This window comes from Maylandia zebra, linkage group LG17, assembly GCF_041146795.1.
Source record: "Maylandia zebra isolate NMK-2024a linkage group LG17, Mzebra_GT3a, whole genome shotgun sequence".
Classification (NCBI taxonomy): Eukaryota; Metazoa; Chordata; class Actinopteri; order Cichliformes; family Cichlidae; genus Maylandia; species Maylandia zebra.
This window is the reverse complement of record NC_135183.1, coordinates 24,437,393-24,449,437: the sequence shown is the minus strand read 5'-3', so window position 1 is coordinate 24,449,437 and position 12,045 is coordinate 24,437,393. Positions and strand designations below refer to the sequence as shown.

General features: G+C 40.5%; 1 protein-coding gene across 12 annotated transcripts in view; it reads left to right on the top strand.

The window, feature by feature from the left end:
- The window catches only part of ppp1r12a (protein phosphatase 1, regulatory subunit 12A), a 62,490-nt gene that overhangs the window by 22,258 nt on the left and 28,187 nt on the right, over positions 1-12,045 (top strand). For all 12 annotated transcript variants that reach the window (XM_014408362.4, XM_014408358.4, XM_014408357.4 and 9 more), the window contains exons 2-3: positions 6,104-6,234; positions 8,878-8,996. In XM_014408362.4, the coding sequence (XP_014263848.1) occupies positions 6,104-6,234; positions 8,878-8,996 (250 nt within the window). The remainder of the gene's footprint in view (positions 1-6,103; positions 6,235-8,877; positions 8,997-12,045) is intronic.

The window sequence follows — 12,045 nt, the reverse complement described above, 5'->3', positions numbered from 1 at the left end:
ATACCCCTCACTATACCTTGCCATGGACCGCGAATGTAACTACAGTTCAATTGTGATGGTCTCTGCGGTACTACTATACAGTGTAAATGGTCTGTTGATTGGCACATGGCTGATATCTCTACCCTATTTCCTGTGATTCAATGACGGTAACTGTTAGTTGAGCTTTATCAGCTCTTAAGTCCAGCATGAGTTCATTTTCAGTTTTGATGCCAGACAATGCAGACAACTAAAATGCAAAGTGGCTGCACTTTGGTAGTACATGCATAGCAGCATTATCTAGTATAATTTAATAGGCCTGGGTCAAAGATGAGCCTAGCACTGGTGCAACATCCTATTTTCTTACAAATGTAAGTCATTTTTTTAATTTTCTGAGTTTATTAAACTCTTATATCCACTAATTTAAGCCCATTCTTGGGGCTCCTATTCTAGCATACTTTTGATTCAGGCTGTTAGTATGGCACCTGTCAACCACAGAAAATTACAGCTATTAAGGGATTACCTTTGTTGGGCTCCTGGTGGGAGCCTGTGAAGGAAGGCTGGTGACGCACTGAAGAGGGAGGTCGCAGCCACCAGTGCATTCACCTTAAGGGGCTTGTTTCCATTCTTGGACAAAGACTTTGAAGAGATAATAAGTGTGGGGGATGACTGAGGGGAGAGGATTTAGATGAAAGTATGGGGGACAGTTTTCAGATGAGCAGCAGAAAGCTGTAAAGATGGCCGCCAAGTACATGCACATTTTGCAGCTGTGAGCAAGGAAATGAAAAGCACTAATCTATATTGGGTGGTTTATTTTTGCAATACAGATTAAAATGTCAGATTAATAAAAGGAGACTAGCAGTTGTCTGTGCTTTACATGTCTGTTATCACTCGTGGTGTTTTGCATGTGGAAGGAAAACTTGATTGGCTACTTCAATTTGAAGTACAGTCTATTGGACAGCTGACTTTACTTCCTGGCTTCCTCTAGTTGAGGAATGCAGGAACACTCAGTCAGCTGTCTGTAAGGACCACTTATCTTTATTTCCAATCCTGCAAAGCAATAGACTCCTTTATGAATCTCTGGAGGATACGCAGAGCAAAATGGCCACAGCAAGGACGGTGATTGGAAGTGACAAATTACAGCTGGTCCTCCTTATAGGGGAAAAATATGGGAGCAGTGTCTATTTGCTTTCTGTCTGTGCTGATTAGTATTATTGCGTGCATATACAAAACTGTGACACTGAGGTTTTCTGCCTTCCCCAAAAGTAAGATCACAAGATTTTGATAGAAATGCTTATCCTTTTTCTTTTTCTAATCTTATTTTTCTTTTCATTTTTTTAAAGCAGGGTTTAATTTACTTTTACTTAATATCTTTTAATCGGGTCAATAAAACAGTAAAATGCGTAAATTTCAATAACTTTAGGTAATACAGACCAATCAGTAGTTGTGAGCAGTTGTTTTTTTGTTTTGTGTTTTGTGTTTTTTTTTTTTTAAAAAAACAAAACATTTTTTGATAGTGAAGTAGTTTGCGCAGCCAGAGGTTAGCTTAGCTCACGTTTTATGGATGAGTAAAGAAGGGCTGACTGCTGTTAAAGGTATTCACTTTTTGGGTGCTGCAGCTACTTCTCTCGGGAGAGAACAAACCCAAACAAAAGTTAAGACTGAGTCACTTACAGAGGTGCAGCTAAGATGTTGTTACTTCGAGTAAAGCTTGTTGAGGAATTAGTTCCTAATTGTCTTCTCTCCTCCCCCACTGGTCTGTTTTCTAAATGTCAACACTAGCTCCTGTGTGTGCTTTTGTGCCTTGGGTCATGACTCGACAGTGTTTCTCCAGTTTGAGGCTCTGTAGCTGTGTAAAAGCATGTCATCAATGCTTTATATCAGACATCATTCAGACTAGTTAAGGAAAATGGTCTATTTAATGTTTACCTTAATAAGGAATTGTTACGGTTAAGTTAATTTTGACTGGTAGCATTATTTGTACAATTTTTATTATAGATGTTGCACTACTGATGTGAATTCTTTGAGTCCTTTTTTAGTGGTGGCTATGGCAAAGGAAGTCAGTGGTTCAATCAGTGGATCAAGTGTACCTATCCATTTACCATTTGCCTCAGTATGTGTAGTGGACACCTTGTTTCATATCAGCCTTAATGCATGCATTAGCTACCTTATTGATTATAGCTTAGTTTGTTAAAAATAAAGAAAAACTGCACATGCTTTGGTCTATTAGGGAGTAAATTGTTTCCTGGAATAACAAAACAATTTGTGGTATTACCCATTCTGTATAACCTAAACTAAATGAAGGATATTTATGTTGAGATGTATTTACCTATACAAGCAGTATGTCGTTGAAATGAACAGGATATGGTATATGTGGTTTTGATTTTTTTAAATTATTTTTTTATGTTTATGTTTTTTGATCAGTTTTGCCAGTGCAGCTCCTGCGTAGGGACCACACAGTGCTTTGTGTTGACACAGAGGGGCACATAATTCTCCCATGATGATGGCATCAAACTAATAAACCTGTTGTACTAATGATGGGAGTTACAGCCTTGGTTGTTGTTGATCTCTTTAAATCAAAGTCCATTTGCAGCTTCAGGGACTCGGTGGGGCATTAAACCCTACGACATCATCATACACAAACGCTCATTCACACGGTCAGTAAGCTCAGGGAGGCCTCTGCAGGCACTCTGTAGCTCTGGTGCTGTAAACGGCCCAAATTTGGACAAGGATTCCAGCCAGATAGCAGTTTGCCCTGAACGTGAGGACGCCGTGTGTTCATGTGTCTGTTTCCCCTGTCCACACATTTGTTGCCATAGCAACTACAGGAGATGGCCTGGCTGTGTTCAAATATGAGTTTGAGGTTGTTTTTTTTTTTTGTTTTTTTTTTGTTTTTTTAATATATAAATTTCTTTAATATATTGCGCAAGTGGTAATTGTGGATTTCAAGTGTTTATCTCAAGTATTTACTATCATTTAACAGTTGAGCATTTTGTTAGGAAATCTACAGCTACATTTTTTATTTTTACTTTTTTGCACTCCAACTTCATGACTTTATTTATGACCCCTGCTTTACATGTCACCTCATGTTTGATGTGAGACATTATTTAACCTCAGGCCCTTTGTGTGCACTGAATGAAAAGTGCACTTTATACTCTTTTCTTCTGCTTTTATTAACTTCCTGATTTGGACTTCGACAGCTTCTTTTTCCTCTCTCAGCCTTTTGATAAATGAATTGTACACAATTTATAATATTTAGGTTATGGCCTAAAAAATCTATTATTTTGGTACTTAAACATGCCGAGAGAGCAAAAAAAGCAAAACAACTCCTTGTAGAGCTTGGACCATACTTAAATGAGTTTGAAAAGGGGGAAACTTGAATGAATATACACAGCGACAGTAATAATTCAGTTAATATGTGTGTGTAACTGATGTTACTGTAAAAGGGCAATAAGGAGGCAATAGTTTGAAATTTTCAGTTCCAGCTCTTAAGGATCTCAGATGTAAGGAAGAGATGCAAAATGAAGGAAGCAAGGAAGATGCATTAGCATAATGAAAATTACATGTGGTTGTGGATTTAAACACTCATGCTTCTAGCATGCACCCCTGGAAGGGCGGTGAACAAATGCGAGTTCTGAAATTCACAAGAAAACAAACAAAATGAGCAGTATTTTACTGCTTAGAAAACTCGTGAAAGCTATCATGGATGCAGAATAAAATTGGCAGGCCTTAAACAGTAGTTTCCCTTCTAATGAAAAGGAAATTCGGCTTTCAGAAATGTAAATTTCCTTTTCTACATAAAATGAGTACTTGACTAACAAATAGAAAATGCTAATTTGTTCCTATCATGGTGCAAGTTTGCCTTCATAATCTAAGCAAAGTCACTACACCTCCCACTTCATGAGTCAGAGGATCTTAAATTAATCTCCTCTGTGTTACTTTCATTTTAATTGTGTCATTTGGGTAGTTTAGTTTGGTGGGGCCTTCCAGAGAGAGGTTCAATATTATCACTGCTGTAGAAGCATCATACTGGTCTATGATGAACACTAACTGCAAAGCCGCTCATATAAATTCTAAAGCAGTCTTTGTGCTCCTGATCTTGTTTAGGGACACTCTGTAATATGTTCTTTGTCCTCCTATTTTAGTGGGTGGTCTCCTTGTGTGCTGCACAGTAATATGCTTCATTTGGAGTGTTTGTGGTCTTTTGATGTTCAGAGTCAAACTATATTTAGGATGGGTTTGTGCACAGTCTCCCTCTGGTATCTTCACCCAGCCTAGAAAGTCTGTTCTAAGCTCGGCCTCTGAGCGGAACAGAGTTCTTTTAATGTGAAATCCTTCTGGTTTTACTTGTTGGGTTCTCCAATTTCCCCTCACCCCAACTTGCATACCTGTTAAGGACATCCTCCCTCCTGTCTGTAAACAAGAAACAGGCATCCTGTCTGTCACCAGCACTAAAGAATGGCAAAACCCTAATGATTGGATTGAGTGCTGGCAATTAGAGGCATTAAATTTTCTTTCCACACAGATGTTGATTTGAAGAATTCTTCATCTTCTTAGTATTACAAACCCCTCATCATCAGTGGCATGCCAGTGGAGAGAGTGGACAGTTTCCGATACCTGGGTGTCCACATCACTCAGGACCTGTCATGGTCCTGTCACATCAACACCCTGGTTAAGAAAGCCCGTCAGCGTCTCTTCTTCATCAGAAGACTTAGAGACTTCCATCTGCCACTAAAGGTGCTCAAGAACTTCTACTCCTGCACCATCGAGAGCGTCCTGACGTCAAACATCTGCACCTGGTTTGGGAACAGCACCAAGCAGGACAGACGAGATCTGCAAAGGGTGGTGCGCTCGGCAGAACGCATCATTCAATCAGAGCTCCCTGACCTGCTGTCCATCTACACCAAGCGGTGCAAGTCCAAAGCTAGGAAGATTATGATGGACCTCTCCCATCCCAACAATGGACTCTTCTCACTGTTGAGGTTTGGGAAGCGCTTCCGCTCCCTTAAGGCCAAAACAGAGAGAATGAGGAGGAGCTTCTTCCCCCAGGCTATTCGGGCCCTGAACCAGGTGTAGGACTGGAGTCTCCCAAACACGTCACTATAAGACTGGACTCTCACACACGTCACCACACGCACCACCACACATTTCCTATAATCCTATAATTCCTATAATTTATAATCCTTATCTTTATAATCTCTTCTGCTATTTGCACATTCTTTACTGTAAATTCCTAAGTTAATTTGTAAATTTTTGTAGTAAATTGTAAATATTGTAAAACTTTTCTTCTGTCATTTAATGGTCGGGCATTGTACAGCTACAAGCATTTCACCCCCATGTCATTGTGTGTGTGTGTGTGTGTGTGTGTGTGTGTGAGAGAGAGACAAATAAAATTTGAATTTGAGTATGAAGAGAATGTACTTTGTGTTTGTGCATGTGTAGTTTTTGTGGTTTCAATTACTGAGACTTACTGATTTGTCACAATACTAAACTTTCTAACTTTAGACGCTGCCTTTTTATTTTTTTTCTCAAGGCCCTGTTTATTTGTCATAAAAACAAGACTGACATGAAGGTGGTGATAGCACTGTAAGTGGGAGGAGGTGGGAATATGTGGGCACTGCAGTTTGTCAAGTTGAGGTTTAGAGCAACAAAGCACAGCTGGTGTCTCTGTATTATTACTGCAAATAATGATAATTAAATAGTTTATGCATTCAAAATCCAATTTTTTTTTATTTATTTATTTTTTGACAGCTCTGTACTTGAAGATGTATAGCACAGCTAACCTTTTTTTCAGGTTTTGCATTTCTACACTATATAACTCTCAGGATAAAGTAGCAGCAAATGTATGCACAGCACCCCAGTGCCTCTGTCAGCAGTACTATGCTATGTGGTATTTCTAGCACCCCTGCTATGTGCGAATGTTTTGAGAATGCTTCAGCTGCCAAAATCTCCCAGCAATGCACATGGCAACCAATCGGGGGTGTAATGCCCTTTCCATGAGAGATGCAACTAGAGCACAGGCCACCCCACTGACATAAGCACTCAAGCATGTGTGCATGTACCCAAGTGCACTTAGTTCAACACAGTCAAGAAGTTGTGGCCTTACTCGTTTTCTCCCCTGTCTCAGGCATGCATAGATGACAATGTCGACATGGTGACTTTCCTGGTGGAGCATGGAGCCTGCATCAACCAGCCTGATAACGAGGGCTGGATCCCACTCCACGCTGCAGCTTCCTGTGGATACCTAGACATAGCAGAGTGAGTATCAAGAGGCCCTTTTGGCGCTAGTATCTATTTCATCAGGTTTGATTTCTGCCGACTCATCCTCACTTCCTGTTTTGTTTTGTGCTGCAGATATTTTGTAACTGCTAAACTCCTCCCTGAACCTTTTGTGCAAAGTTTTCGTTAACATTTCTGGACTGTGAGGCACAAAGTGACTTTAGGGCTGGCCTAGCAGTTTTCTTATCATGCATCGTCTCTGTACAGCTGGATACAGCATGAGATAATATAAGTGATATCTGATTACGTTAACACCAAGAGCAAAAAAATTCCCTGACAGTGTTTAGAGCAGTCTGAAACCAGAGCTTTTAGTTTGCATGATATACTTGTGCACATCCTCATCTCGTTACTGGAAACTGTGACAAGGTTTAATATGAGCATCAAATATTGTCCCAGAGTGTATATGTGACAGACGTTAAGGAAACTCAAAAAGGGTTCACTTAACATTGCATGTGTGCCTTTCTGTTGTTATATCTGACACTGTGTTGACTAATATTTGGCAGTCCTTTAAGCTGATGGAGAGTTTTCTTTATCTGAGCTGCACCTGCAGACAAAGGGTATCATTTGCTGTACAGATTCAGGGGTTTTCCTCACTCAGGGGTTGAATACACCCATAAGCACATTGCATGTCAGTTGTTTGACTGAAACCTCTAAAGTGAACCAAAAATAAAATCATCTTTATTACAATGATTGTCATTTATTTATATATTTTTTTAGTATTATTATTATTATTATTTTTGGCTCTGGTTAAAATCTCCTTGGGGGGTTGTTGACCCATGATGCCATTTCATAAGGTGTGCCAGAATCAAAATGCCAAGAACCAATCATAGCCTGTACAACAATTCTCATCACATTTGGACAGCAGCGGCAGCCCATCTGATAACTTGCACATTGTTATGAGTGTACATCTGTGATGTAATCAAATATGGAGAGATCAGGGTCACCTGCTGTATCTGGAATCAAGCTCTGAAGTTTCACTCAAGCATTTTCTTGCTCATAGTGTTTTTTTTTTTTTTTTTCAACTGAGAAGACTGCCCATAGGGCAGAGATGTTATCATAGGATATTTAAACTAGCTAAAGGGGGCTGATGGAGCTCAGTCGTGCTCATTGTTCAGCTTATTGAGAGAGTGCTATGACCTGCTTTATTTGTGTTGCATTACAGGAACCTGGCTAAGAATGTATTCCTCACTGCTGGTGTTTTCCCAAAGTTTACAAACAGCCATCAGAGGAAAAACATCTTACATTAGCCATTTAACTGAACTGCCCAAATGGTCTTCTCAGAGCAGCAAAATCTGCATTCAGCTGGCCTGAACTTGACATCAGCACAGAAAACAAGAAGCTTTCTGTTGTCGCATTTTGAAGCAAAAGGTCAAGTGCCGATCCTCATACTGGTGACTAATGGAGACATCATGTCACGGAGAGAAACTCGACAACCTGATGTGGGCGGTGAGCTCTCAGTAGACCCATTTTAATCCCAGGATCTTCATTGACAACAGCGGGAACTGCAAAGCAGGGCTGGATCTGTCCCTAGAAGTGATCACAGCCTTCTAATTGTAGGCTTGGTTCAAAAGCTCCAGACCGCAAAGCCAGGAAAACTAGTAAAGCCAAGCTAAAATAGGCAGAATAGAAAGTGCAATCAAAAAGAGATAAAAACCTTGAAATGTAACTGTGTAGTAAGTCAGTAGTTGCTATTTCAGGGGGGTGGGAATTGGATTGTGCGTGTTTAAAGTCTAATGAGAAGGCCTTGAATTGTGCCGCAGTTTTAATTTGAGGCAGCTGAACTCAAGATGTAGGCTGGTTAACATATTTTGAGTGACTATTGAGAGTAGTATTTAAAATGTAACAAAGTAGACATGAATGCAGTGTTAAATTGTGTTCTTTATAGAAGGTTTCATGGCCCAAACCTTGATCTTCCTGGAGAAACATCTGCTTGAAGCGTGTCCTTTGAGATGATACTAGAGCTCAGAGATGCTGCTTATGTTGGGAGAAAGAAGAGGGAGGCGTACGGCCCAAAGAACACAGTCCCATCAGTGAAAAATGATGGTGGCAGTATTATACTGTGGGGATGCTTCAGTGCATCTCCAACTGGGAATCTTGTCGAGGTGTCTTCCAGCAGATCCATTGCTCCTGGTGAAGAACTGCCTTCTCAGAATGGAAATGCTTCGTCATCATTGACCAGTTATTTTGCAGATTTAATTGTTACTACACATGGACTGGGGTTTTGCCACTCCTCGCCATCACTACTTTCTTAGCTTCTTAGGTGTGGTATGTTCAGTGTTTACATAGCCGGAAGAGGACCCAATACAGTTTAAACACACCATGATGTGAAGGTCATGACTGTCTAAACTGGAGACACAGGTTGTGGTGTAGCTATTGGCTAATGTTGGCACAGAACCAAGAAAAACATTGCACGTCTCATTTTGAACAGTTTACTCATTTGTTCAAGGAGGGCACTTTTGCCTTTAGCCTATTTTCAAACCCTTGAGAGCTAAAGTTGACCGCAACCTTTAATACAGCTGATACTTGCAGTTTAAAGATTGCTCTGAAAAATATTCTGTTGCCACTAGTTTAACTCTTTTTGTGGTGTTTTTTTGTTTGTTTTTGTGATGTTTTGTTTTGTAGGTATCTCATCAGCCAGGGTGCCAGTGTAGGAGTTGTAAACAGTGAGGGCGAGACGCCTCTGGACATTGCCGAAGAGGAGGCAATGGAGGAGCTCCTGCAGAATGAGATCAACCGGCAAGGTACAGTATTACAGTAATGTTGAACTTTGCTCTCCTAGTTTGTAGTAATATTATTTATGCAGAAGTGAACCCTTTTATATAGGTTTACAATAAGTCCTTTTGTTTTCGGTCTACAGTAGCTCTAATCTTACTATCCCACACCCCACGTAAATAAAACAAAAGCAAACAACCAAAACTGGATAATCTGCTTTTAGTGTCTCTTGGCAAATATTAATTATCTGGCACAGAGCTATAGAGATTAATTTAGCCCTTAGCAGGCCACTTGATAAGGCCTGAACAACTCTGTAGTCAATCTTTTGGGTTAGAGGACAAGGCTTTGCACCTCCTTTCACCACTGTTTTTAAGCAAAGTCAACATATGGTTTGTTAATAATAATGTCCATCAAAATTTGTGGCAGACTTTACACAGATGAGTTTTGTCTCCAGGTAAAAACTCCACCAGAATACCTGCACCTCCAGTCTCCAGCCATGACAAATAAATCAGCCAACAGTTTGTAATGTTTCCGTGATTGTAGTGATTGATGGTGCAGCGCAGGACCCAAATGTGAAAGAAAGAAAGAAATGGAGACAGATGGGTGTTGAGCTTTTGGTTGCTGTAGTTTAGTGTCTGCACACTGTAAGTGCCTCATATTTGAGCACTGTTGTTTGTTCCAACTTAATCATGTGACATGCTGAAGGTAACATAGCAGCCAGGGGCCCCATTTGTATTCATGCATGTATGAGTATGTTTTCAAATAGGATCTGAATTCTCACTGGGTGTCAGTCGCCCGCTGTTTTCCACTTGCCTGTTTGACTGAAAAACTTACATAATATAGAATTGTGATCCACTTGTGTTATGAGCACTCGTGATGATTCAAAAGCAAAACGTCAGGTGTTACTATTTTTGGTCGGGGCGCTCTTGATGAAAGGCCCTTCCCTGTGGTGAGGGGCCATGCACAGACGTGCTAACTGGCCTGAAGCCAGAGGGGGGTGCTCCTCGGCTTCACTAATAAAGCCTGGCTAGCTTGCTGTTCTCTTAGGTACACATTGTGGTTAAGGTGCATGAATATTATGTATTTTTATATTTTACTAAAGGTGGTGCTTGATCCAACTTAGAAAGGACTAACCTTTAAAGTTATTAAAGGAAGGTTTAGCATACATGTTAATAATACTGGTGGGCGTATTCTCAAGAAAATGTCTAAAATAAATCTGCCTATATACACCCTTCTTGATCCAGGGACTGAACTCATGCATGCTGTGGAGTAAATTTTTAGTCTTGGAGGACGTATGTAGTCTTGGACCACTTTAGTTAATAGTTTGCACTGAGGTTCAAAGTTGAAACCTTACACAGGTAGTCAGATTCTGCAAGTGCATAGAATTGCACAAATTTCAGGTGTTAAGTTGCCCCTATAACAGTCAGTTGATAAAAGGCTTTCTGAGCTGTCAATCTCTGTTCTCTTTAATTCAGGATTCAAATATTTGAGAGCTTGTTGCATCCAGTGATAATTGAACCTAGAGCACTGTTTGCGCCATATTATGTAATGTCAGGGGAGTTTGCGCCCACACAGTCCTCAGGTGTCTTGGCCAGTGGCTGCTGTCAGTTTTGATTTGCCCGATGGATGATGGATGCATTGCCTGGTTCATCCTCACACTGCTTCCCCCACAATCATTGCACATTTCAGTCTTTTTTCTTCCTTTTTTTTTTTTTTTTTAAAACCAGATTACTGAATACATTTTCAGTATGTGGATATTATGAATTTAATTATAAACACTGTCTTGCATAAAGTGCTTGCAAGATTAAAACTCAGCTGCAAAGTGAATTTGCAAAGCTGAAGGCAGCTGCAGACAATCCACAGCTCAGCCCTTTATGCTAGAGGTAGGGCGGGCAGCATTATGCAACCAGCTGTTGTGTAACGCTTCTGTATGTTTGTAATGTGATTTTTCTCCTCGCAAAGAGATGCCAGTCATGAGGTTAAACTTGTTAGCGATTGACCGTAGTTTCGCCTTTACAGGGACAACCCTTCCATGCTCTCCTTGACCCTGATTGGGCCAATGATTTACGTGCGCTGCCATCTTCCTTGTGTTCTCCATCAGCCACAGCAAGCAAGCTGCTGCCTGTCCTTGTAATGGACTGAAAGTGGACAGCCTCACAATTGATTGAAGGTCCTGTTAGCATAAGAAGGGAGGAATGTGGATTTAGCTGGCAGCAGCTTTTCTTCAGATGAAAATGTAGCCTGATTTCTTTTGACTTGTCTTTACTTGTTTACTTGTTGGGTTTTTGGTTGCTTCGGTGTGGGCTTCTGTAAAGTTTTTCTTTTTGGGTTCACCACACAAACTCTTGGTCAAGTGGTAACGGGGCAAAGTGGGACACGATGCCTTTTTTGGTGTAGTGGACTTTCTCTTTATCTTCTTTTTGCTCAGGTAGAAGATGTGCTGTTCCCTTGTAAAAACTCAAAGTTGAACTGCTGCCAACTCTTCCACTCGCCTCTTGTTCTGTAGTCCTACTTGGCCATTTTACTCCCTGCTTTTTATAGACACAGTGCCGGCTCCTTCCCTGGAGATTATGGGTGGTTGCTTCGCCTGACCTGTCCCAATTCCCAAGATTAACACAGTGGTTTTTGGACCTTTTTTTCTTTTCAGAAGGAATAATTTTTTTTTTCAATCACTAATTAATAACTCCTGTTTTCTTCGTTTTCCATAAATAAGTCATACTTAATCAACTTGATTGAACTTCCCTGGTAGGCCATAGGACCACCATCAGTTCCCAAGCCTCAGTTGGTTCACCTCTTCATTGACCAAACCAACCTACTGAGGTTTAGATTTGTTCCAAACACTGGAAAAAGCAAAGTCTGATTAATGTTACCTTCTTGGTTCAGGACACTTCCAGGTAGATATTAAACGCACTCATAAAATTGCCTGGAAAGTTATGCACTGTTGTTGTGTGTTTTTCTTTTGACAATCAATGTTAAAGGGCTGATATTTATTTAAAGAGTAAAAACCGTGACAGCATTTTATTAGAACTGTCAGGTCAGAGAAGGACACAACGACAGTGAGTCAACAGGCCCAGTCTT